Source organism: Varanus komodoensis, unplaced genomic scaffold (assembly GCF_004798865.1).
Source record: "Varanus komodoensis strain SLA01 unplaced genomic scaffold, ASM479886v1 scaffold4, whole genome shotgun sequence".
NCBI lineage: Eukaryota > Metazoa > Chordata > Lepidosauria > Squamata > Varanidae > Varanus > Varanus komodoensis.
In genome coordinates, this window is record NW_025335941.1 from 50,216,565 (window position 1) to 50,243,838 (window position 27,274).

The 27,274-nt window shown below is 42.3% G+C and overlaps 1 protein-coding gene across 3 annotated transcripts; it reads left to right on the plus strand.

Annotated features, from left to right (window-relative positions):
- On the plus strand, positions 1-26,694 carry POGLUT3 (protein O-glucosyltransferase 3). Of its 3 annotated transcripts, XM_044441440.1 has the most exons (9): positions 1-309; positions 4,179-4,376; positions 5,340-5,626; positions 6,739-6,955; positions 8,637-8,833; positions 10,168-10,362; positions 13,522-13,626; positions 20,355-20,467; positions 21,967-26,694. In XM_044441440.1, the coding sequence occupies exons 1-9, from the start codon at positions 45-47 to the stop codon at positions 21,971-21,973; spliced, it is 1,584 nt and encodes a 527-aa protein (XP_044297375.1). In that variant the 5' UTR covers positions 1-44; the 3' UTR covers positions 21,974-26,694. The 3 variants fall into 3 exon arrangements, with proteins under 3 accessions (XP_044297375.1, XP_044297374.1, XP_044297376.1); XM_044441439.1 differs by having other exon boundaries at positions 20,355-26,694; XM_044441441.1 differs by lacking the exon at positions 1-309 and adding an exon at positions 1,677-1,704 and having other exon boundaries at positions 20,355-26,694.
- Positions 26,695-27,274: the final 580 nt, after the last annotated feature.

Here is a 27,274-nt window from a genome sequence, read left to right on the forward strand (position 1 = left end):
GGCAAGACGCCCTCACCCCCTTTCGCCCTCTGCTTTAATGTCGCATGCACTCGGCGGGGGAGGCTTTTTTGTCGCTGCAGCCAAGAATGCAAATGTTGCTCCTGCTGCTGGGAGCCGCCGCCTTCTTGGCCCCTGCGCAGAGCCTTTCGGAAGCCGCCGCGGAGCCTCCGTCGGCGGCCACCGTCAGCGCGGAACTCAGCCTGGTGTGGGGGCCCGGCCTGCGAGGCGAGCAAACCTTGCCCGTCAGGTACTTCTACATCCAGGCGGTCAGCAGCGACGGACGCAACCTCACGCGCTCCCCGCCCCCAGGTACCGCCCGCGCGCCCGTGCCCGGCATGGGCGCGGCCCTTCCTCTGCGTCCCGCCTTGGGAGCTCCCTGCAAAGTGCGCTTCGAGCCCTTGGAAGCCACCTCGGTTAAGCCCGGCAACGCCCGGTCGGTTTTGCAGGGTGCTCCCGGAGACGGCTGGCCTCGCCTAGTCCGGTCCCAGGCCTGCCCGACACGCACGCAGCCGACAGAGTGGATGGTTAGGGCTTCGGGGCTGCTGGTGGGATGGGCAGATCAGTTCTTGAACACATCTCTTAAAACGGGGGGGGGGGGGGACCGCAAAGGAAAAGAGCAACACTTAAAAAACAACGACACGAAGTAGATGCCTGAAACAGAAAAGACCACAATGGCAGTTGCGCTCAGCTAGATCCAGTCTAGCTTGGTAGATAGCCATGCTTGGGGTTAAATAGGCAACCTTTGTTTCCACAAGTGGGCTGGCAAAGTCATGGTGGACTGTGGTGATCATGGAAACCAGGCCACAATGTTCAGAACTGGTAAAGATGTTTTCAGGGTCACCAGTCACCTGAAAAGGTTGATGGGTGACAGATAAGCAGTTGCAGGTAAGGACATGAGGAAAGATTTGAAAGGAAGAAAATGAGTGGAAGGGAAGAAGTGCTTGGCCAAAAGCAAAATGGGAGCAACATCTTTCACATCCTTTTAGATTGAAGTTCAAGATGAAAACTGGAAATGACAAGGAACTAATAGCTTGCCTCGTTCCTGAGGCACCATGATGTGTCATCAAAGGGAGAGGAGCAAACTGGGTCTGACTCTCCAGCAGTCACAAGCATCAGTCTTGCTTGCCAGGCCACCCAAGCAGCAATCTGCAGAAAACTATACTTAAATCATGTGAGTGGTAAGGAGGGCAGTCCATTGCCCCAAGAAATCTACAAGTTAGACAAGCTTACACCTTTGCACCCTTAACTGGGCCCAGTGTTGTTTCCCACCATATACCATGTCAGCCTCACAGGACTGGAACTGCATGCTTGCTCAAGGGAGTGAAAAGGGGTGTATTAGGGGGGAAATGTAGGAATGGTAACACTACTTTATAACCTTTACATGGTGCCAGGATCAAGATAGCTACCTGTACTGGCGTTCCATGCTGCACCTGTGGAACAAGTTTTGACTGGCAGGGTTGTTTGTGGCTGGTGCATGGACCCAAAGCAACCCCGCAGCCAGTTTGCAAGTCTCAACAATGCAACAAGCAGTAACCAGAGAACTTGTATCCACAACAGGGCACCACATCTATACAACACACCAGTACACTCTGCTGCAGCTAAGGGAATTGAGCCCTCAAGCTCCAGGCCTGAGGTCACTACATAAGCAGCGCTAGGACACAGGGCATTGGATCAGCGCAGAGTTAAACTGTGGAATTCAACTCGGTGAGATACAGTGATGGCCACTAATTCAGATGGCTCCAAAAGGGGAGTGGACAGATTCAGAGGATCAGTATCTCAGCATCTACTTGTTCTGATGGCAGTATGCTACCTCCAGGTTCAGGAGCAGTATACTTGTACAGCAGTTGTTGGGGAACATGAGTGGTGGTGGTCAGGTGCTGTTAAATTTATGCCTTGCTTATGTGTTCCTGTGGACAAGTGGTTAATAGGTCTTTAGGTTCTAAAGTATCACTATGGTTCAGGAAGCCAGTGTGAATAAAATAATTGCACTCACTGACATCTGTATGCAGACTGTAGGGTCAATTCTTGCACTTTTGTAAGAGCATCCCTACCTGTGCCATTGCCAGCAACATCACATTATGAGCTTGGCTGATTTGATAAGATGAATAAGATGATGAGAGCCAGTATGGCGTAGTGGTTAAGAGCATGGGACTGGGACTCAGACGATCTGGGTTCTAGTCCCCGCTCAGCCATGGAGCCAACTGGGTGACTTTGGGCCAGGCACAGACTCTCAGCCCAACCTACCTCACAGGGTTGTTGTGGAGATAAGATAGAGGAGGAGATGTAAGCTGCCTTGAGCCCTTTGTAGGAAAAAGGCAGGATATAAATCGAAAAGTAAATAAATAAAATTGAATAGATACACCATAGCTATCCAACTGTTTTACAGTAGCAATCTTCATAGTTCTTGCAAGCTGTTCCAAGGAGTACTTCTTGAAAAAGGATTTTAGTGGAATATGTTCTGACCTGTGTTTGGTGATGGTGAGTTTCATCATAATTCTTCTGTGCTTAACCGATAGATCTGTAGTTAGATATGTTTTCCTTTTTTCACTATTAATTATTTGACCATTTTTACTTCCAAAGTTTTTGCTGTTAAGCCCTCTAATTTCTGTTGCTTTGGTCCATAAGGGCACCCCATTAATTCTAAATTACTTCCTGATCCTTATTTGCACTGGCATTGCAAAACTTGACCTGCAGCTACATTTATGGCACTTCGGCAAGCTTATATCCAGCTTCTGTGTGTTCTTCTGTCAACATGCAAATGTTCATATCTCCTCTTCAGATTTCCTTGTTTTGTTGAGGGTGAGATTATAGCATAATATGTCCAGAGGTGGCTTCTTTTCAGCCTCATATTTTGATTTTTTGTTTAAGAATGATTTTGCCAGTACAGTTTGGTGTGATCAGCAGCTAATGTGCCATTCTGTGTTTTGTCTGCTTTTACATGGAGTCAAAGAGTGCATGTAACTGTGATTACACTCTTAATTAGGGAAAGCAGAAGGTAGCTAATTTTCAGGGGTTCCAACTTGGTATATATACTGTTGCAGATGTTGGAAATGGCACGTGTATTGCAACATGTGACAATGGCAACCAATTTGGATTACTTTAAAAGTGGATTAAACTTATTCCTGGAGGATAAAGGCAGTATGAGGCTACTTGTCCTCATGGCTAGATGTTCCCCCTGCTATCTGAGACAATATGCCTCTGAATACTGGTTGCTGGAGAATATGGAAAGGTGATTGCAACTGTACTCAATGACCTGCTTTTGGGCTTCCCACAGGTGTTTGGTTGGCCTGAATTCTGGCCTAGATGGACCCTGGGTCTTCATACTTTCTTGATCGGAGTGTCCAAGTCATACATGTTTTAATATACCAAATTACAGTAGAGTCAAAATGTTGAAAATGTGGCTTTTTTCCAGTCCGTGGTAGGAAGGAAGTAAAGAGACTTGCCTGGCTCATCAACATTTTGACCTGTCTTTCTTTTACTAACACTGTAACAGGGCTTGGCAAATTAGACTGTGCCTAGCACCGACAGACATGCATAAAGCTGACCTGGGCTCTTTAAACTCTTCCATTGGCATCCTTTAACAAAAGGCAGTCAACACTTTATAGATGGCTGACTGTTAATTGAAGACATGTGGAACCATTTAAAAGCATTGTTTTTTTTAATGAGCTTTGACAGGATTTCTTTTTAAAGCTATTATAAATTATAAAGCTATTATAAATAATATGACGTGATTGAAACTGTAAGAACAGTTTTGGCTCTCCCTTGTTTTAAACATTTCTACACCGTGTATTAACCAACAAAGTGTTACAGAATATTCTAACAGGCTTGAGAACTTCCTGCAATAGCTACAGTTATTGTATACCTATATTACATCCATCCTATGCTTATGAAATGTTTTCTTTTATTGACTCGTAATCCTAGAATTTGAGGAAATTGATTGGCAGCAGAGTCAAATGAAAGTGTGCATAATAAATTCATAAAATTTGCTGTCTCAGAATGGCTATTGGTTTAGGTATCATTAAAATGAGCTTAGACAGTTTCATTGAGGATAGTTTATCAAAGGCTTTTAGTCATGATGGCCATAGGAAGTCTCCAGTTTGAAAAGCAAACATATTAGTGAATAATTAAGCCAAGTCATATATACTGTGTCGTTATTTCTGTTTTCTTCTGTTTTTCAGGAAGTACACAATTTAAAGTGACAATCAAGGCCATCTCCCCAAAAGAAATCATCCAGGTTCAAGTTCCTAAGCTTTTGGACAGGAATGATGGCTCTTTTCTCATGCGATACCGGATGTACGGCAGTGTCATGGGAGGGATAAAGGTGGAGATTCTTTATGGTGATGCCCATGTAGCTCAATCTCCCTATATCTTGAAGGGTAAAGTAGTGTTTAACTGTTTATCTTAATTTTGGGGGGCCTGGTCCCACTGGGCATTGCTCAGTTGATAGTTGCAGATGAAACCTCTTGTAAATACACTGCTTGTGTTAGAATATTGTGTGTGTGTTCATAAAGAAATTAACACATCTTAAACCAACCTTCTCTAATCCAGTCAACTAAATCAACCTCTTCTACTGTATGGGGCCGCCCTCCCATAATTCCCAGTCAGAATGGCCTATAGTATGGTGACTGGGATGGTGGGAGTTACAGTGTAGCACCTCTAGGGGCTACCATGTTGGGTAAGGCTGATCTGTAAAGTATAAAGAGCAGACTGTGTTTATTGTAACAGTGGATCTTTACTCAAGAACATGCTTGACTTCATGGAATATTTTGTAACAGGTGACATAAATAATAGGTCAAATAGCTAGTGTCCCTATCCCGCTAAACACACAACTTTAAGTTCATACAATCATTAAGTTGTGGGTACCTAATTTTGAATACTTAGGATCAGCACTGCAAGGGCTTTTATCCACTCTGTGTGACTTGGGGTACAAGCTTATTGCCAACAGGGCAGGTTCATGTAACCTTCTGAATTTGCACTGAGCATTTTCTCTAGATGGCCATCTAGACATGGAAGGATAGAGGTTGGGACATGATGCAGAATCAGCAGATGTCTGCAGCCTCATCCTTTTTGCCTCCGGCATGCCCATTCTTCCCCTCTGAGGCCGGGGGTGGGGGGGGGGGGGAATTTGCTGACGCAGTTCTTTCAGAGTTGACTGTAAGGGGCAGGATGGGGACTAGGATTCCAAAGAATCCAGGAGGCCATAGGATTATGCCCTTGAACTATCACATGATTAATCAGTGCCTCAAAATCAAAGGCTGCACGAGCTTATGGAAAGAGCCCCCATTTAAACAGATTGTACATTGAGACTCTATCCCAATGATCATATCTGTCCTTTTCAGGTCCAGTGTATCATGAATATTGTGAATGTCCAGAAGAAGATGCTCAGCTTTGGGAGAAAACATTTTCATGCCCATCAGAGGAAACTCAGATTACAGAAGACTTCATTGCATTTCCCAGCATCAACCTTCAGCGGATGTTTCATGAGGTTCCATCAAGGTTTGGCCAGAAGATGGGAGCCATTGTTCATTACACCATCCTGAATAATCACATTTATCGTCGGTCCTTGGGGAAGTACACGGACTTCAAAATGTTTTCAGATGAAATGTTGCTATCCTTGGCAAGGAAGGTATATTCTTAGAGCTACTCACTTATGCACAGCTGTCCTAGTATACCTGTTTACAAATGCAAAGAACCCACCCAGCATAGACCCACTGACCCAGTGCATTTGTTTGCACTGGCAACATCCTTTGATTAGAAACCAGTATCTTTATATTAAACACAAGATACTTTTAAACTAGATCACAAGGCTCTTCACACCCTCTAATTTTCTCAGCAGCTGCATTCACATAACACGACAAGCAACGCAGCATAATTATCATGATTCATGGTTTTTTACCATAATCTACTTGACAAATGGTTTCTACATAATCATAGTTCCCCTTCCCAGTCCTTCCACCATTGGTACTGTTGTAAATATACCACTTGTGTGTTCATAAAGAAATTAACACATCGTATGCCATCAGCTTTCATGCTCCGCAAGAAAAATAGCTTTCCTGTTATCCCATCAGCCACTGTGCCTGAAATTCAATCCCAAGATGCATCACCCTCTCCCTATCACCTGCCTCTTCCTCATTGGTCCACACATAGAGACTGGATGGTTGGAGTGGCCCCTGCAGATGCCACTCTTTCCAGAGGAATCTGTGCTAGCGACATGCTCCAACTGTGGAAACTATAATTCTGGGTTCAGTCACAGGACAAGCTATGGTAGTGTGCAGAAATCATAGAACAAACCATTTTTTCTTATTGTGGTTTCTAAAGACCAGCCTTAATCATGGTAAAATAGCATGACTGGGTTCGAACAACACAACACAAATGTGTGTGAGAGCAGGTGTGTCATAATGGTTAGAATGTTGGACTAGGGATTTGGGAGCTCCATGTTGTAGTGCCCCCTCAGCCATGGGGCTCACTGGGTGACTTTGGACCAGTTACTCACTCTCAGCCCATCTTACTTCACAGTTGTTGTTTCTGTGAGTATAAAATTAGGAGGAAGAGGAGGATGATCTCATATGCCTCCTTGGAGGAAGAAGTGGAACATCAGTGCAACCAAAAGATAATGGCCTTGCCACATCAGGAGCGGAGTGGTGACACACAACACTGGTAGTGGCCAAGTTGAAAGCTGAACCAAAATGTCAGATCACTTTGAAAGATGGCCTGTAAAGGTTTGTTGTTTTGTTTTAGGTTCGTCTCCCCGATATAGAGTTTTATCTGAATGTTGGGGACTGGCCAGTTGAGCATCGGAAGGCAAATGACACCCCCGGACCTCTACCTATCATTTCATGGTGTGGCTCTCTGGATACAGCAGACATCGTGCTTCCAACCTATGAGGTCACTCACTCAACCTTTGAAACGTTGCGTGGGGTCACAAACGACCTCCTGTCAATTCAGGGAAACACAGGTACAAGCAGATCTATGCTGTTCTCCAAAAAGAGATTGGTATACTATTTTATGCTCACAACAGACCTGCAGCGTAGGTTAAGCAGAGTGACAGTGATCCCTGAACAGGGAAATGTTCATAGCTAAACAAGGATTTTAAACCACGGGTAGTCCAGGAGTGGGGAAGTGGGCAGCATTTGCCCATTGGCAAGTTGAGGGCCACATGCTTGCAGTGGGTGTGGCTGATGGGTGGGGCTTGAGCTCTCTGTTTTTCTCCCTCTCTTGTTTTTCTCTCTCTCATTTTTCTTTGTTTTTCTTCCTCTATAAAGCAGTCCTCCCTCTACACAACCCCATGCAGAAACAACCTCCCTCTGTCATGGACACACCTTCCTCTTTTCTGCCAGTCCCCTCATGCAGGGATCTCCCCTACCCACTGCTCACCAATGGACATACTTGACCAGATTGCTCTGACCAAATTTGGCCAACTCCAGTATCCTGTCCACTGCTTTCTGTCTAAATTGAAATGGACAATGCACATATTGTACAACAACCCACTAATGGCAACTTGGTTCTATAGGAATGAGGCTGCTGTAACTTCAGGAATGTCCTCTCCCTGTCATGAATGTTTGGTAGAGTACAAAGACTTAATAATGAGTGAAGGAATTTTTGTTGCTCTCAGTGGGTATTATGAGCACAATGGGCATGTGTGAGTTGTTTACTCTTCACGTAATAGCTTGTGCTTTCCTTTACCAATTTGAGATTTTCTTTCCTTCCTTTTGAAATGAGGCCTGGATCCTGAATCCCTACCAGCAGTTTAATTTTTAGTCAAATACAACATGACATGTTCAGGCAAGTGTGTAGCTCTTTCCTGTCTGGTATTACCTGCATTCCAAATTTTTCCCTTGGATTTATAGGGAGCATTGGTCCAGCCCCTATCCATGACAGTCTTCCCTAACTAGATGTCTTTTAGATGGTCTGAACTACAACCCCCCAGCATTCTTGAAAAATCATGCTAGTTGGGACTGATGGGAGTTGAAGTCCAAAACTTCTAGAGGTCATCAAGTCGGGAATGCTGACCCATGCACCTGATCAGAAATACTAGGGCTGTATATAAATGTATATGGAAATAGGATTCAGCCCATTTTCTTTGTGTCTTTGTTCTTCAAATGATGCACGATCTTGCCCCTACAATGGGCACAGATTTCTTCAGTTTTGCCTCTTTCCCATATGTTGTAAACTGCTTTGCTTTAGTTGTTCAAAGTACTGTTTTACAGGATTGTACATTTAAAACCAGCATACAGCTTCTGATTTATTCTCCTTCCCACAAAAAGGTCTGGTTCATTCTGAAGCTTAAAAAGGTTCCAAGAAGGTATTTGGATATGTCACTTGTACCCTTCTAGTCCAGATGCATAATATTTGTTTCCTTCCTTAAACGTAGTCATCAAAAGATTGTACTTTTGACAACATGGGGAGTAGCTCCTGTTTCTTACCTGTCTGTGTACACCTAACTTGCAGTCACAATTCCCACCTGCTATCCTTGGCCTTATAATTCTATTTCAGATTTCAGTTTTACTGTGAAAGCCTTTCTGGTACTTAATAAATATAAACTGTATATTAATGAGTACTTTAAAGCTAAAGCATTAAGACCTCAAAACTTCTGTCAGTCTCTCCCCTTACCCCATTCTAAAATATGTTAATTGTAGGACCTGTGTGGGAGAACAAAACTGAGCAAGGATTTTTCAGAGGTCGAGACAGTCGGGAAGAACGTCTTCAATTGGTGCAGCTCTCTAAGGAAAACCCAGAATTGTTGGATGCTGGAATAACAAATTACTTCTTCTTCAGAGAAAAGGAGAAAGAACTGGGAAAGGCTCCATTGATGGGGTTTTTTGATTTTTTTAAGGTATGCCACCTGTCTTAGTGCTTCTTAACACCAGAGATATAAATGTCCTTGCTTTTTATGTTTCTTCTTTAATCTGCTTCATTGTTACAAAAAGACCTGCCTGGAAATCACTTGTAATTTATAGCTTAGTGTGCAACATATGCATCTTACACATTTTTGCATTCTGCTGTGTATTTGCATATATCTCACAAACTTGCCTATTTTGTTGTGTGCACATGGGAATCTTTGGCCCATAGTTTTTCCCCCTGGTTGAAATACATCAAAATAACCATATGTGTGGTCATCAAGAGCGAGAAAGCATGGAGGGGGGGGGGAGTCTGAACACAATGGTTGTTACAGGCTTCAAACCATGAAAGATGGAAGAAGAAAGGGATTGACACCACAGCTCTGTGGAACAAAAAGGAATCTTTGGCAATTTGAGCTAAATCAGGCTACCATTACGAAAGCCATACTTCAGAGAAACAGGTAAAAGGTATGTAAAACAAAGGGTGCCACGAGGGTTGCAAAATAAGTGCTTGAAAGTGACCAGTTTAAAGAGAAGTTTGTGAATCACCTGGCTGAGATGGCAACTTGGCAGCCAGGAGGGCACTTACATGTCGTTGGACTGCTTGAGCTTCGCATAGTGCAGCTGGGCAACTCTTTTACTTAACTTATAGCAGAAGACACAGAGTTCAGTTACCTTCTGGGCAAAGCACAGAGCCTGACTTACTGACATTATGAACCTCTTGTTCCCGGCTGCCATGAACTTCCTGCTTGCAAATCTTTCCCAGAAGGAAAGAAATATTAGATATGGTGCTTGCTAGAGCAAAGCCAGCAAAATGCAGACTATGTGGCTGAACATCTCAAAAACATGCAGTGTTAACAAAGTAGCAGCTGTCTAAGGTTTTTGCCAGAGACTTCTTCAATTGGTCTCCACCTGATCCTTTTAACTAGAGCTGCCAGGGGTTGGACTTGGGACCTTTCATGTGAAAAGCACTTCACCACTGAGCCACACTGTGCCCCAAATGGTCCAACCCATTCACCCCTAGAGCTTTCCTGGAGTTCTCCCAAGTCCTTGTTCTCATCTAATAGCTTCATTTCCAAGAAGCAGCCTGTCCCACAGATTCCTGGGATTTGCAGTATGGTCAGTTACATGGCCCTGATTGCTGCAGTTTGAAGAAGAGCTTGCATAGTGTCTGCAAGCATTTCCTAGGCTGTATTTGGGTTCCATCCATGGACTTAAAGGGGACTCAAAACCAATAATGTTTGTCATTATGACATATATGTAAAAGTATATTGTGACCAAGCAACACATTTCGTTTATGTGGTTGACCTCCTCCTTTCTCTTTCCACAGTACAAATACCAAGTGAATGTTGATGGCACTGTTGCAGCCTACAGGTTCCCATACCTCTTACTGGGTGACAGTCTTGTGCTGAAGCAGGACTCTCAATACTATGAGCACTTCTATACGGAGCTGGCACCATGGAGCCACTATGTTCCAGTTAAAAGAAACTTAGAGGACTTGCTCAAAAAAATTAAATGGTCCAAGGTAATCATCCTTGCCATGAATAGAAAGCAGGAATATAAACTGTAAGACCATTTTCCTCTCATCATATTTTTATTGGTTGTAGTCAATTGTGAGGAAAATTGGAATACAGGTATCTCATCCCACCTCTTCCATGAATGTAGAATGTGGAGGATCAGTGTTCTATCTTTCCCGTTCACAAGTAAAATCAGAGTTAAGGGGACCAACAAGAAAAAAGTTAAGACTGTGGTGGGGAACATTCCTGTTTTGCAGCAGGATCAGAGTTCATCTCTCCTCAACTTTCTGGCATGTGGTAGGATAGGTGGGCCATAGTTTGGTTGTAATAGGTTTGAAAACCTTGTCCCTGTATTTTGAGCATAACAGATCACAGCAGAAAAGCTGTAACTGGAAGCCATGATGGTGTATACTCTATAAATAGCCATGTTTTTATCATTCATTCCACAGAAATTCTGTGATTGAAAGTTCCGTACAACTCTTGTCTCTTTATACTCATCAGATAATTTATCTGAGCATTTATCAGAGAAAGAGGAAAGAGAAATACTTGACCCAAATAATCTGTGGCACTTCTTTGGCCTGAGACTCCAATGCTCATATGCAACATGCTGTCCACAGTGATGTGGGGACCAGGACTGACTTCTGTTACAGTTTTGTGGCGTGCTCCATGTATCACATTCCAGTCTCTAAAAACATGTACACATGCTTACACACATTCTTTTGAGTCCTTTCTAGATTGTCATTGTCAAACTAGACTTGAAATTATAACTGCCCCTTTACCTTAAACCTGCAGTTCTTTTTAAATGCATGTTGCATCAGCCATGGCTGTTAACTGTAAGCAGGATTTTAAGCTTTTCCTCCCTGATACATTTCTGGGGAAAACGTCCTCCTCTGACAACAATACTGTAGCTATTTAGCTGGAACTAATTCCCACAGAACTTAAAGTTACTTCTGAGCATGCACGTGTAAGGTTATACTGTGAAGATGTTTTTCACATTGGGAGAAAATCTCAGATTGGCGCCAATGGTCACTTCTTGGTCAGTGCAAAGAAGCAGCTTTAGAAGAGGAATTTTCCTCCAGACCAAAGCAGGGAAGAAAAGGGTTAAATCCATCTTCCAAACCTGTTGTGATCCCAGTAATTTGCTTCCCCTCCCCATGCAGTCTGCATTTTTTAAACTTGCACCTATAAGGCAAAGATACATTGTATGTCATGTTGAATTTTGTCCTGACATTCCAGTCTTTAAGATTTTAGCAATCAATATTTTAGCCTCTCTGAGGCTTTCAGTGCAAAAGTGGCTGCAAGAACATTTTTGCACAACTCTCATTTTGTAGTCCACAAAACACTCTGTAAATGCACATGTGTCCTAGTGTCAGTAGTGTGTGGCAATAGAAAGCACCCAAAATAAGGAGAACCTTAAGTTGTACAAAAAATAGGTCTGGAAATAGCTTTACTTATTTGTTGATGCTTATTTATTTATTTGGAACATTAGTAGGCCGCCCGTCACTGTTATCTCTGGACGGTTTACAATATAAGCCTCTTTTAAAAGGAAATTGTATATTTCCTTTTAAAAGAGTTCACACAATCCCAAATTATCTTTGTGGCAATCCCTTTTCCCTAATGCCTCACTTTTCCCTCCCATTTTTACCAGCCATTTCCCCTGTTCTTCTGTTGTCTGCTAACTCACTGAATGCTTTATCAGCCCGTTTGAATGCTTTTTTGATAGCTCACTAGTTTAAAGCACTTCTATAAGTGAATGATCAAGTAGTAATTTTTGACTGTTCAGTTTTTAGCAGCAACTACTGTTTTGATACATGTCCCAGTGCAGAAAACAGAACATAGGAGAGGAGCAGTACATGGGGAACTATTCTCAAGGAGAACACATTGGTACATTTATGCACATACAGCATGATTTTAGACTATGTAGCTTAGCTAGGCATTGATTTAGCAATGTATCTACATTCAGAACCAGGCAATCTTAAAACAGGGCCTTCAAGTCCACACTAAGAAATGTCCAACTAATTCTTTGCCCGAAGTTGTGCAAATGGATGCTATTACCTTGTAGACAGTTAAGTGCTCTTATGTCTTGTTGACTTTTAAGGAATTAAATGTGTGGAACAGTGCACAACACTGCAAGCTGTGTTTTTGTATACAAGATTAATTTTGCATAATTTATTTCACACTCATGATTTAGGACCATACAGACCTGAATTTTTAAATGGCAAATTATGTTGCTACGTAGTACATACTATGAAAATCCTATTTAGATATATTACTGCTCTGTAATACCATACAGCTAAAGTGGAAAGTTTCAAAACCTTCAACAGTACAGTTTTTAACCCAATTAATAAATCAAGACTTCAAAATACTACAAGTTCAAATCCAAATAATTGACATAGGTTTCTTGTATGTGTGGCTGCCATTACCCTTCATGCAGGAGAATTCATGAGATGCAAATTTGGCATAATCTGTTTCAGGGTTATGTGAGGGTTATAAGCCACTCTCACAAAGTGTACACAACACAAGAAACCCCAGCTGGGGATTGCAAATGGAGTCTGGCACTGGCAAGCACCATGGCCCATGACAAGCTGTGGCATGTCATCCAAACTCAGTCACTGGGAACTTTAAAATATAGTCTTGGAATGACTAAGAACAAATATATTCTTAATTGTGTCCTGTATCTGCTAAATCATATTTCCTTATATTAGCAAGGATGGTCTTTTCATAAGCTTTACAGCACATAAATAGTAATGATTATATGTATGGAAGTAGACAATTAAAGCTTTATGATCTAAGTAATCAAATACGTGTGAGAGATGTCAAACCTGTCAGTGCACTCAAGTATGGTTTGGACAATAGGCTAAGCTTTCCTGAAATTAAAAAATTCCACTCCTTAATTGTGCAAAATTGCATCTGAGTGCTGTGGAATGACTAATATCATTGAAGCCTTGAAAGTGGAAGAATGATTTTTTTAAAAATGGAATTAACCTTGCAGTATCTTGCAGTATGTAATACTTAAAAACATAGTTTCATTGTACAGTAGCTGTGGTAGCACAGGATTTATGCCCATTCCAAAAATCCAAGGAACCCCTCTCATGGAGCACAATCAGATTAAAAAGGCATAGAAAGATTTGACTCCTTACTATACTTTGCTTCTTTGTTCATTTCAGGAAAACGATGAAGAAGTGAGAAAAATTGCTAAGGAAGGGCAAAGAACTGCAAGAGAATTATTACAGCCTCATCGGTTTTACTGCTATTATTTCAAAGTATTTCAGGTTAGTCCAGCTCTTACTGTTTCTAATTATGTATGGCTCTTTATGTGTCTCTTCTCTGTGGAGTTTGAGTGCTGTAATTTTATGCTTCCGATGTAAAAAGTATAGGATAAGCAGCCTTGAGCACATGAGCATACCCGATAAAGATATGGGAAGCAACTGTTTACAATTTTTAATTAGCCTTAGTTTCCAGTGATATTCAAACATGGGATACTATGGTTTGTTTAAACCAGAGTTTCAGAATAAACCAAGATCTGAAACTACAGTTTGATCCTGGCTTGGTCTTAGTGATTTGTTTAAACAGATCATAGTTTAAACTAGCTACAGCCCTGAGTTGGATGTTACAGGAACCATGGTTGGTTTAAAATCAGAACTAGATGTTTTTGTCCACCTCCGAATTGGCACAAAAGGGGTAGGGAGCGGGTTGCCATGAAGCTTTATTGCAGATTGTTCACAATGCATAAAGACAGAACGTGTCGTTACAACTAACTGGGCCATTGTTTCATGCTGTAACTGATCCACTGTGATTGAATTACAAACTGATCTGTCAGTTGTCATAATATTTTTCTCATGAAATTTGTAACTTTGTAAGTTCTTTGTCGTGGCCTCTGTGCATCACACATATGGGTGCGGCGCCTGCGCAGTGCCTAAGGCCGGAAGATTGAAAGTTAACAGTTTTTGGCGGGAAACTCCGCTCCCCCCTCCCCCTTAGTAGTATATATAGAGCAGAGTGTCCGCCATTTTCTCCAGTCTTTTACGACCGCCGTTCTCTGTTCCTCGTGCTGCTTCGCTCTCTCTTTGACTACTCGCTTGCTCTAGTTTCTTGTTGATTGTTTCTCTTATATTCCAAGTTTTCTACCCCTGTTACGATTCTTGTTACGATTCCTGTTTCCATTCTATTTCCTCTTGTTCTTTCTAAAAAAACCCACCAAAATATTATCTATTCCCTCTGCACTATCCTCTCTTTTTCTCTTTCGCGATGGCGCAGCGAGCGGCCTTTCACAAATATACGGAGTGCAGCTCCAAGATGTCCCCTGCAGATCCGCACGATCTGTGCCTCCTCTGTCTAGGCGAGGGTCACAGGACAGACAAATGTGGCCACTGTTTGGCCTTCACAAAGCAGGCTAGGAAGAACAGAGAAAATCACCTGCGGAAGCTATTGTGGGACCAGGCCCATATGCAAACAGATCAACTGGTTGTGAAGTCTGGGCTCGCCTTAGCTGCCTCTGTTAAGCACCCGGCCTCGGCCTCAGCCGCGCCCTTACAACGCTCTGCTTCCACTTCAGCTACGCCCCCATCGGAGGAAGGTGCTTCCGTGTGAGAGGCCCAATAGCTTCCTTCTCCCCCGAAGAAACAAAGGGAGAAGAGAAAGCACAGCGGCTCGGAGAAGTCCTCAAGCCATAAAAAGGTGAAAAAGGACGGAGCGGATAAACCAGCCCGTAAGGCTAAAAAGCCTGAACATGCTAAGTCCTGTGACTCGGGTTCGTCGGTGCCCTCGGCCCCTTCTGCTGCTGCGGTACCGACCCCATCAGGTCCAATATTACAAGTGGCTATGCAGTTTACCCCTCCGTGGTCTCCTCAAAGGGTCACCCGGGCTGAAAGCGAGTCTCCTCAGCATCTTGAGGCTCCAGTGCACGACTCTATCTCGGATGGGGAAATACGAGATTCTCCACCAAGAGTCTGATCGCCCACCCTGATGCCACCGACCAGGCTGGATGCGAGACCGCTATGTCTTCTCCTGCATACTGACATCATTCAGCTGAGAGACACTCTGACGATTGGGACCAACCCCGTTACCCTAGCCACTCGGGTTGGAACGAGTACCATTCGTTTGGTTATCAGGCTCCACGGGACCGTCCCTTGCCGTTGGTTCTGAGGGACGCACCTTCGGCATTGGGACGGGGAGAACAGAGGCAACCTAGATCGTCGGACGAATCTTCATCGAGCGTCCAAGCATGATATGACATAGACTCAAATGAGTCTGAGGCTGATTCCATTTCCCCAGATGTGGTCGTTACCTCCCAAGGCCCGGGATCACTGGAAGAGTCCCATATGTCGTTTGCGGAACTAATGTCTAGGCTTGTTCGGTCGCTGGAGATCGAGGCACAACAGCCAGATCCCAGCACTGACAGGTTCTATGACGTAGTCAGGGGCGAACGGTCAACAGCCATTGTGTTCCGCTGATCACGACCCTACGCCAGGCGATGCTTCAGCCATGGGACCTGCTGGCCCACCTCAAGCAACATCCAGACGATACGAAGCCATGTCCCGAGTTTGGGAGCAGGACATTCCCTTCCTCCTGCATCACCCCAAGCCAAACTCAGTCGTGGTGGAGTCATCACAGGGCAGGGTGTTGAGAGCCCATATGGCCCCACGCGACAAAGAGGGCAGGAAAATCGATCTGCTTGTGCGCCAGGTCTACGCAGCTGCTGGACTCAGTTTACGCATTTCGAATTAATGGCTTGATAACATTGCCTCCTCCCTGCTGGACCACCAGGGGGACCTGGCCAAGGTCTTTATCAAAGAGGCCATGCAAGTTGCAATCCAGCAACTTTCGACGGCATGGCATCACGTCGACACCAACTCCAGGACTCTGGTCGGTGCCGTCTCCCTCCGGAGGCATGCGTGGTTGAGAAACTGCAACTTTCTGGAGGAGTTGAAAAGACGTATAGAGGAGATGCCGTTTGACAGATCAGGACTTTTCAACTCCAGAACGGACCACAAATTAAAATGAATCAAGAATGACGGCTCACTGCATGGAGATGCAGCCTCAACAGCGCCGTAAGTGGTCCTGGTCCAGACCTTCCTATCGCTAGCACTACCAGCCTAGACAACAGTACCAGCAGCGCCAGCAGTGACGTAGGCAACTACCGCAGCAGCGCTTCCAGCAAGGCTGTCATCGCTTTGATGGTGACAAACGTCAACACTGACGGGTCGGGCGAACCTTTCCTTCTCTCCACCTCCCATCTTTCCCCCTCTCATTTGGAGACTGGCTGCAAAGCCCGCTCCCCGTTTGGGAGTCCATCACATTCGATCGGTGGGTTTTATCCATCATCCAGCTCGGATACAGAATAGAATTTGACATCGTTCCTCCGTCGAGCCTGATTCGATTTACACCGTGCTCACCCGTGTTACAAGACGAAGTTCACCAACTGCCTTGTAAAGGAGTGATTCGCCAAGTCTCCCATTCTGAGGGACTTCACGGAGTCTATTCAAGATATTTTATGGTCCCTAAAAGGGACGGTGGTCTCCGACCAATCCTGGACTTACGAGGCAATAATAAATTTATTAAGCCTAAGAAATTTAGGATGACCACCCTTCATTTTATTGCGGAGGAGAGAGGATTGGTTCGCCTCCCTGGACTTGAAAGATGCCTATTTCCACATCTCAATTCACCCATGTCATAGGCGTCTTCTCCGCTTCACTGTTGGCCCAGAAATATTTGAGTTCAACGTTCTCCCATTCGGACTAGCTACGGCTCCATGGGTTTTTACAAAATGTATGGCACCGGTATGCGTGCATCTCCGGCTCCGAGGTGTCCCGGTATATCCTTACCTGGATGATTGGTTGATAGTTTCCCAGACCAGGAAAGGTCTTCTGTCATCCATCCATACAACTTGTACTCTGTTAGATGAACACCTCCCTCTTCCGATTCTGGTAAGCTTGCTAGTCACCCATATGTGTGATGCACAGAGGCCACTACGAAGAAAAGCAGGTTGCTTACCTGTAAATGATGTTCTTCGAGTGGCCATCTGTGCATTCACACAACCCACCCACAGGCCCCGCTTGTTCTTGGTGAGTGGATTTCTTCATCGGTACCATATCTTAATATTCACGGTACCTCTGACACTTACTGTGATATATTTCTCTCCCACAAGGGGGCGAACGATCGGTCTTTAAAGACTGAGGAAAATGGCGGACACTCCACTCTATATATACTACTGAGGGGAGTGGAGTTTCCTGCCAAAAACCGTTAGCTTTCAATCTTCTGGCCTTAGGCACTACGCAGGCACAGCACCCATATATGTGAATGCACAGATGGCCACTCGAAGAACATCAGTTACAGGTAAGCAACCTGCTTTTTTATAAAGGGGTGATTGTCCATATAAAAACAAGGGCTTTCTGGTCATAGTGGGGTCATCAGAAAGGCTTAATTTGCTTGAGGTGATGTAGTTTTCATAGCTGATATAAGTAATTCTGTGTAGAAGTAATAATACTTAATTGATATGTACGTGAAATGTGCAGAAGTTTTTCAGCCAAAAAAACTGAATTTCATGTCAGAGAAACTCTTGCGGAAAAGATTCTAGTAATGAGTGAGACTGAAGACAAATGCCAACACATTTTATGAGTGCAAAATAAACATTGATTGTTTGGAAAATATCAGTAAATTCATTTTAAAGTTCTGACTGCCAGTAACTAAGCCTTAAGAAAGGCATTTCAATCATTAACAATGTAGGGGAATCTATACAAGCTATCACTCAGATGTTACTCAAAGTTGGGCTTTATGGAATAGTACAGATCCTAAAGCCATTGCTGAATGAAACTCATCTCAGACTTCTTTTTGAAATTTGCAAAAAGGAAGTTTAGACCCACATCAAATGTGAATAAAGCATCTTTGGTCTGATAAGACCAACATTGTTGGACTTATGGCAAAACACTATGATTAATACAAAGCTAGCAGTGCTCATTTATTTGAGAACACTGTTCCACAGTGAAGTAGCATGGTGGCAATATTTGTAGCTTTCCACACCACAGAAGCTGGGAAACTGATCAGGGCAAAGCCAAATACAGGGCTATTCTAGAAGAAAATCAGTTTCATTCTGCAAGAGACTTGGGACTGGGATGGATAGTGACACTGGCACTGCATATACTGTCCAGGACAGTGACCCTAAATACACATCCAAAACAATACTGAAGCGGTTTGAAAACAAGAGTCTGAATGTCTTAGGATGGCAAAGTCAAAGCCCAGACCTGAATCTGATAGTGGCAAGTTTTGAAATTTGCAGACCCCCTCTGACCTGACAGAGCTGGAACAGTTTTGCTAGGAAGAATGAGCAAACATCGCAGGATCCAGATAGGCAAAGCTCATAGGTACTTCCCCAAGGAAACTCACCACTTTAATTGCTACCAAAGGTACTTTTCCCAGATACAGTTTCAGGGGAGTGGCTACTTCTCTACCCACATGTACCGGTTTTGCTTTGGTTTCCTTTTGTGCTACAATAAACACATTTTGTACCTTCATAGTTTGAGCCTCTTGTGTATGTGAGGTGATATCAATGCCTATGAAATCCCTTTCAATTCTAGGTTGTAACACAACCATTTGTGGAAAAGTCAAAGGGGGTGCCTCTGCAAGGTGCTGTTTATTATAAGCAGCACCCATACATAATGCTACCACTAGAAAGCCATAGCCAATCATGCTTCCCAATATATTTGCACACCACACTGACACATGTATTAGCCTACACAGGCATTTCAAATTTTCCTAAACAATTGTTTTTTATGTAAAGAAGAAAACATAATGCGGTGTGGATCATTCTTGTATTGCCACGAAAACCCATTTTCGTGTAGCAGAACTTTGTTCCTTGTGGGGAGCCTCCTTCCCATACATAAGGACCAGATTTCAGCTATCACTAGCAGAATCACTGTGTATCTGCTAGTTATATTTACTCCAAAAGACATACCAACGAGATGAATCGCAACATTTTGGTTGTTCAGTGGCAGAATTCTCACCTGCCTCATGACAAACTTTGGTGATAGAACATCCATAGCCCATTGATGAAGGACATGTTTTGTTTGCTGAAGGTTCTGGGTTCAATCCCCAGCATCTTCAGATAGCACTGGAAAAAACACCTATCTGAAATGATGGAGAGATGCTGCTAGTCATTGTAGACAATACATTGCATTGACTCAATAGCACTTTTGCATTAGGTACAAGGGCTTGTGCCAAACTCCCAGTCAACAGAAGCATCATTTATTCAGAAGAAGGAAGAACTTTTTCTGGATGGTACAACTTAAATTTGCAACTGGGAGAAGTGCATATCTGAATATTCCCTTGTGAAAAAATAAAATCCCATATAAAGTAATTTAACACCTCCCCTTGATCTTGGGTTCATTATGTATAGATAGTTAGAACAAAAGTAACCTGAAACCATCCCCCACTTTGCCATGTAATCATAGTATAGCAGTTCATCTTTGTTAACTGCAGAGTATATACAGCTCTGCGTACATCCTGTCATTTTAACTGAATATTCTTGTCAACAGGTTTGACTTCAGACTTGACACAAAAATTATTGGATATTAGAGTACAGAGAACAGACCTAACCTATTAATTTTGTTTCATATATTTGAGCCACAGTGACACATTCCTTGTATATATATATAGAGAGAGAGAGAATTTGTGTATATATCTCTCATGTCACCTTGTAGCAGTTAGCACTAAAAACTACACCTTAAAAACATGTCCAGGAAGCTCTGGGAACCTTTTAATCCAATAGCAGTAATTCCTAAGCAAGTTTACTCTGAGGCTCCTTTGGGCTCAATGCTGCTGATTGCCTAGGATGTGTGTCTTGAGCTTGCAGCCTAAACGTGCAGTGCATATTACAAATAAAACCTAGTAAGTGAAGTTTCTACAGTGTACATAATAAATAATAGAGGGTTGACAGAAAGAGAAAATTGTTTTTATTTTGAATAGTATGCTGTTGTTTCAGTTCCTTCCAATTTACACATTTCAGAAATACGCTGAACGCCAAGCCAGTAAACCTGAAATACGGGATGGAATGGAATTTGTACCTCAGCCTGATGACAGGACTTCAATCTGTGACTGCCACAGGAAAAAGCCTTCAAGGGAAGAGCTTTAAGTAAACTGTGCCAAATGGTATCAAATTGTAGCTTGTTGCAAGACTTTTAATAACATTTAAAGCTGTGAAATCTGGCATGGAGATATATTTACAATGCAATTCTATGCATGCCTGCCGAGAAAAAGTAAGCCCTATTGAGTTTAGCATGACCTACTCCCTGGCAAGTATGTAGAGGACTGCAGGTTTACACATTGTTTTTCTCTGTTTCTTTCATGTTGTGCCTTATTAAAATCTGACCTAAGTATTTATGGCAGCATGAAAACCTCTCAGAAACTTGATCAGGCAGTGCCTTCCTGAGTTTTTTTCTGCACATCAGTTATATGCAGTGTTTATGTGGACATGGCACATTGTAATACTCCTTCCCAGTTACCTTGTTCAAGGGTTCAGTGCACTTCATGCAATTTAACTTGATTCTCAGAGCCATCATCTAAAACAGATCAGTTAAATTCACTACATCAGTGTTTCTAAACATTGATTCCCCAGTTGTTGGGTTCTAACTCCCCCATTCAGCGTGACCAATGGTTAGGAATGATGGGAATTATAGTCCACCCACTTCTCAGGACCCATTTGAGGAATCACTAACATCACTATATAGGGGGAGGTTGGAGTTAGGATTCACAGCAGGTTCTCAAGATCATTCTAATTAGCTTATAGCTAAAGTGAATCTCAGTCAGGGGCTTTTCAACTCATACTCAGATGTTACAGCAGGGATAGAAAATTTCTCTCTAGCCAGGCTGTGCAGTCCAGCCTCCAGGTATTCTTCTGTGGGAAGAGGGTTGGAGGACTTCCTCTGTCCCTGAGGGCATCTCTGCTGTTATCTAAAGTCTTGTAAATACTTCTGAGAATGTATTTAAAGCCTTTATGCACTCTAAAGTGAAGTTAAGTAAACAACAGGTACAAATACAAATGCCCTGTTATATAAGTATCTCTCTAGTTTAAACATCTTGTTAAAATCTAGCATGTCAGGAAGATTGCAGGGCTAAAACCTTGCATGCTGCGAGTCTTAGGTTCAGTTTCCAGTTATATGATCTCACTCAGCTGAACTTAAGAAAACTTGTACTGGATCTAGAAAGCTACTGGATGCTTTTGAGTGTCACCAATACTGAGTTGATCAGTTATTGATTTGATATAAGACATCTAGCTCCCTGTTTGAAAAATACAAAAAGAATACCTGTGCCATCTCTCCATGGAAATCTTTCTTTAAAAATTAGACATGGTGTTTTAGTCCTTGCAGACTAATGAAATTTGTGAACCCCATAAATGGTCTGGTAATTAAGTGAAATCATAGGCTTACTAAGCAAATAGGATACATGTCTAAATCTGTCTGTGGGTTCATTGCTATTATTATGAATACAAGTTGTATCTTGATTTCAAAACGCACATCTACGAAAAAGTTGCCTAACAGGATCTTTAAATTAGGTTATTGTGCAAAGCACTAGAACACATTTTGAGGTTGCTGTGTAACTAGACTTTTTTCCATTAACAGGAAATGAAAGCTCACAAATCTGCCAACGCTTCAGTCATGGAACTGAATACCAACATCAGTAAAGTTAACGTTTGTTTACAGGAGCTAAGTATTTTTCAACTATTTGAGATTCTTTGTAGAAATACCATTTTGCTCATTCATAGAACAAAACAACAGACACCTAAAATCAACCCAGACAGGGACTGATGATTAATTGTGTTGGCAAACATTGTGTTAGCTTTTCCAGGTGTTCAGAAACCAAATAAGGTAAAAATCAGGTCAGAGTGCAATCTTTTATTCATTTATCTGGGAGTATTTCCCACTGAACTCAATGGGGCTGGGTACATCTGCACAGCAGTTTTTTCTAGTGTAAACTTTTTCAAGTTTACTGACCCAAATTTAAAAAAAAAACCTGAGTTGCCATATAGAGTACAAGAATCTATCATGGAACATATACGAAGGGGGACCAATCCCCTCCAGGAATTTATTCATAAAAATTCATGCTTTTGTTTTTACATGTTCAAACTTCAGTCACCTTCAACCTACTCTCCATTTGATGCAATGCACCTACTGAGACATTTTTCCAGTGCTCAAAACTGGTTTTGAACACGTTGATTTTGATGCCTTAGTGCTTCTGCCGTTTTTTGTTTCCCTTCTTCCACATTGGCAAATGATTCCCTTTGAGGCAAACATATAAAAAGAGTCTCAAAAAAACCCCCTCACAGAAGTCAAATGCAGCCTCCCATAACAATCCAGCTGGGTACACTGATGTAGATGGGTTCCCAGAACATTCACCTAGTGGGGAAGCCTGTACCACAAGGGGCCCACCCTCCAGAAGATAGTTTCTGGTTTTTTGGGGTCCCCCCTCGTGTCATGATGTTTTCCACTTATATAATGGAGAATATATCATGGGACTGATCAAGGTCCAAGAGGGTATTCAAGATGACTCCTGAAAGGGCAATTTTTGTTGTTGCACACTAAGTTCATATTTGTAAGCAGATGTCCCTTTTTATAAATACAGATTGACTCTGAAGCAGTGCCAGTTTGGGGGCATATATACTACCATAGATATCATTTAGATTTTTTTTATTAAATTAGGAGGCTTCTTTATTTTGAAAAGATTTTAATATTTAAAGTAGTGGATATACAGTGGAGTACTTGACTAGGGTTTCAGTTGAGAATTAATTGCAACCACAACCCATCCCGAATTAATTGTATATTTGGCAGGACTTGATGCCCCTCCAACTCTATTATTCAGTGATTCTGAATAATATAACATATGCTTGAGGGGAACCTCCACTGAGGTACATGCAAAGTGCATGCATTGACTTGCCTGTTCCATTGATTCCAAGCTCAACAATAAAATTTACTCTACTTTGCATGGTATTTATTTAATCAATTTCTTAGCAGACTTTCAAAACCATGGTCTCCCCAAAGCAGCCTACTCTTTAAAACATTAGAAATATGTTGATAAAATGGTAAATATATATTTTAATAAAACCACTTTCAATAAAATACATTTTTAAAATATCAATCAGGAGCATGGCTAAAGGTTTTTAATTAAATGTCAGGGAGAACCAATGAGTATTTAGCAGCCACTCACAGAGCCATTCATAGAGGGATTTTATAGAGTAGGCTTACTTCTAAGAAGACTGTTTCTAGTGTCCACCAGCCTTACTGATCTTAGTGGTAGACCAGGAAGTGGAGCCTACAAAGATTAACTTAAAGCATGGGCAGGTACATACGGGTGTAGGCAGTCCTTCAGTATCTTGCACTCCAATCATGTGGGGCTTTATAGATGAAAGGCAGCCCTTTGAATTAGATCTAGAAACACGGACAACCATGGTAGTTGGTGAAATACCAGCTAACTATCTAGCCCCAACAACAACTGAAGAAGTTTTTCTTTAGCAGCTGATTTGGCTGAGTCATCTTCAAAGAGAGTTCATACATTTTACTCTAGTGTAGTCTGGATATAGCTGGTATAACTGGTGTGGTCCACATTCCCTAGATAGGGTTGCAGCTGACCTTGGTAACTGCTGCTTGCCACCCAACGTTTCTTAGTCAGCTACTAGTTCAGAAAGGCACCTAATTCATGAACTTGGTTCTTAAAGGGGAATGCAACACCATTCAGTAATACTCAAATACCTACATTCAGATCAGCAGAATTTTCTACCCAAAGTATGTCTTTCCTGGATGAAGCTTCAATGGAAGCTATATTCAGGGGGGCCTGCTTCCATGCAAGTGTGCATAAGATTGCATTCTAAACTTCATCCACAGAAATCAGTGGGAATTAAAAGTTCAAACTTTCTCTGAATAATATACTTGGTGGCTTCACACATAACAAGCAACAGTGGAAACTGCAGAGGGGCATGGCTTGTCATTACTGCTGAACCCAGCAAGCATGGTGAGGCATGGTATGTCTGGTCTTGGTGGAACCACATTGAGAAACAGCTTGTTGTATGGTTTCTGTTTTACCATGCCTTGTTTCCACATCTGAACCCAGAAACTATGATTCCACGTGGTTTCTCCATTTCAGCCATAGAGTTTCGTGCAGAGTGGCTGTGGCTCCTGTAGCTGCTCATGTCTGCACTCATCTTATCTAGGTCTACCTAGCAACTGCTGACTTGCAACCAGCAATGCTCTGATTAGTTGTTCTGCCCTCCTTTGTTTCCCTTTTTCATGTGTTGCTCTCAAATACCCACCTGTAGCTTTTGAATCTTGGCAGCAGTGGTGTTTCATGTTGTGCTACCTCCAGCAGCAGTAACCTTGGGGTTGACATGCCCTGGGAAGTTGCTTAGGTGGCATCCTCCGCTTCACACTTACCTTGTCCCTGACACTCCTTGGGAGTGTCAACAAGCCTTGCTGTCCCCTATCCCCTCCAACTCTCACACACAAACACAGTTGCAGGAGAGACACATTCCCAAGAGCTAGCCGGTAAACTTTCCCAGGCAGATGTCCACATGTGCGCTCTTGGAAAAGTTTTCCTGTCGGGACATGCTGCCTCCATCCCTGGCATAGGTGCCTGTGCAGAGGCCCTCCATCTGGCTGTCTGCAGAGGGGATGTAACCCATGGCGGTGAGTACAAGTCCTGTGCTTGGAGGAGTATGGGCACATGTGCAGCAAAGGAGCAGCAGAGGTGGATGTGTTTGTACACTGGTACAGAGCAAGGTAGCAATGGGGAGTGCTACTCTCATGCCACCCTACAGCAGCAGTGATACTCTAGTGGGTAAGCAGTTGATTGGCTGAGCAATAGAAAAAACAAAGGCAGCAGCCAAGAGGAGAATGTGGGCCAATGAGAAGGAGGCAGGCAGGAGCAGTCTGTATGGTAAGTGTGGGGGCTTGTGGATTCCAATGACCATTAGGAGGAAAGCTGGAGATGGGTGGAAACCACTCATGCAGGGAAACTGCACTTCTTTGAACCCTGGCCCCAAGGTAAGATACGCTATGCAGATACTGCATGGCATACTTTAGCATTATTTGTGAATTCACCCACTTTTTTTTTTTTTTTACTGATGTAATTCGGCAGTGGCCAAATGTATTGTAGGAGCAATAATCTAACTTCAATAAAATAGGTTTTTAAAAGCAAAGTGAGCTCATCTCAAAGAATTGTGCTGTTTCTCTTGTTAATTCTGTAGGCTTGCAAGTCAAACAATTATTTACAGTAGTAGTTTATATTCTTACATGTTTATCATGTTCAGTCCTTTTATGACTGATTCAGAGATTACTGATTACATATTGCATAAAAAAAATCTTAATCTACCATTCTCACCTTTGCTGTTTACCTGATTTATGCTTTTTTTTTCTCATTTAAAGTTTAATACCTTTGAAATAGGTTATTGAAAAAATGATTTTCAATCTACTGTTTTTCCTTTATTAGGGCAGTATAAAGCAAAATAGAAAGCAACAGAGACCTTCCTACAGACTTAGAATCTAGAACAGGCCTGCACAGTTTATGACTCACCAAGGCAAACACAGCACTCCAATCATACATTTAGATGGTTTGATGTGATTTTGAACAGGAAAATGGTGGAGGAATGGTTAGGAATACTCTCCATCCCATGCTCCCAAGTGAGTTTGGGTTTCAGGGACTGTCATCCATTATATTAAAATGAGAGAATCTATGAGAATCTTCTCATAGCAGGAGCTTTCCTAGTGACTCAGGAATAGAACACTTAGGATACCTGGAGCTATTTGTTCCAGCCAAATTAGAATATTTCTCAGCTGCTGCTGCTGCTGAATTTATACTTAAGCTTTGCCTGAATGTCATACTCTATTGCCAACTGCGAACATAGTTATGGGTTTTACGCATTTCAGCCATCATGATTCAGTGTGAGAATGCTATTCTGTGATTTGCATGATTTTGTTTCTCAGCTGCTGAGAACAGTTTGACTGTCTTCTAGTTATTTGGGAAACATGCAACTTCTGCTGCTATCAAAACTGTGCTGAGTTGGAGAGATGTTTCATTGCTAAGGGCTGAATCTAGAATCAAATGGTTCTTCAAAGTAGCTTTATCTCAGCTTGGCTCATGTCTCAGTAACTACTCCATATTCAAGAGACTCCTTTTGTGGTTGCCTGTGATTTATTGTTCACTAGAGAAAAATAGCAGCTTTCCCCTACAATTAATTACATTCACACCATACATCAAAACTGTATCTCTTATTCAAATTAGGCTGCCTAGGATATGTAAAATATCTGCTGTAAAGTATAAGGATAACATTTTTTCTGTGTTAATGTTATGAGGAATATATTGCTTATCCATTTACAAGCTGAGGATATTAAAAATATGCTTGTAAATGGGACTTGCTCCTCATTGTATTCCTCATCACATTCACATAGAAACAAGCTTCACTGGTGTGGTTGGAAGTTTCTCCCAAATACATGTGTAGTATTGCTGTGCACACTTATTGGGTATGAGTCCCACTGGGCTCAGTAGGTTTTACTTCTGAGTAGTTATGCATAAGGTCTGCTTGAATAACAGAAGGAGCTATCTTAACTTTTTTTTGTGATCCCTAATTTTGTGTCAAACATAAATCCCATTGAGGAATTGCAGGTTCCAATTTTAGATTATTTTCTGTAGCTTCTGTCTCTGTCAATTGATCTTAACACACAATCTGTATTGGATTGTTTTTAAAAATCTCTAAAATACAAGACATGTAATAGAGCTTTTAAATATCCATAATTATATCTAATTTTATATTTTATCATTGAACAATATCAATAGGAATTGAAACTTTGCATTCTAGCATCCTGAGAATGTCACTATTTTTTAAAATAGGGCAAGGTTTGCTAGTGCTAATGGCTATGAAGACCCAGTTTCAAAAATGTGGGG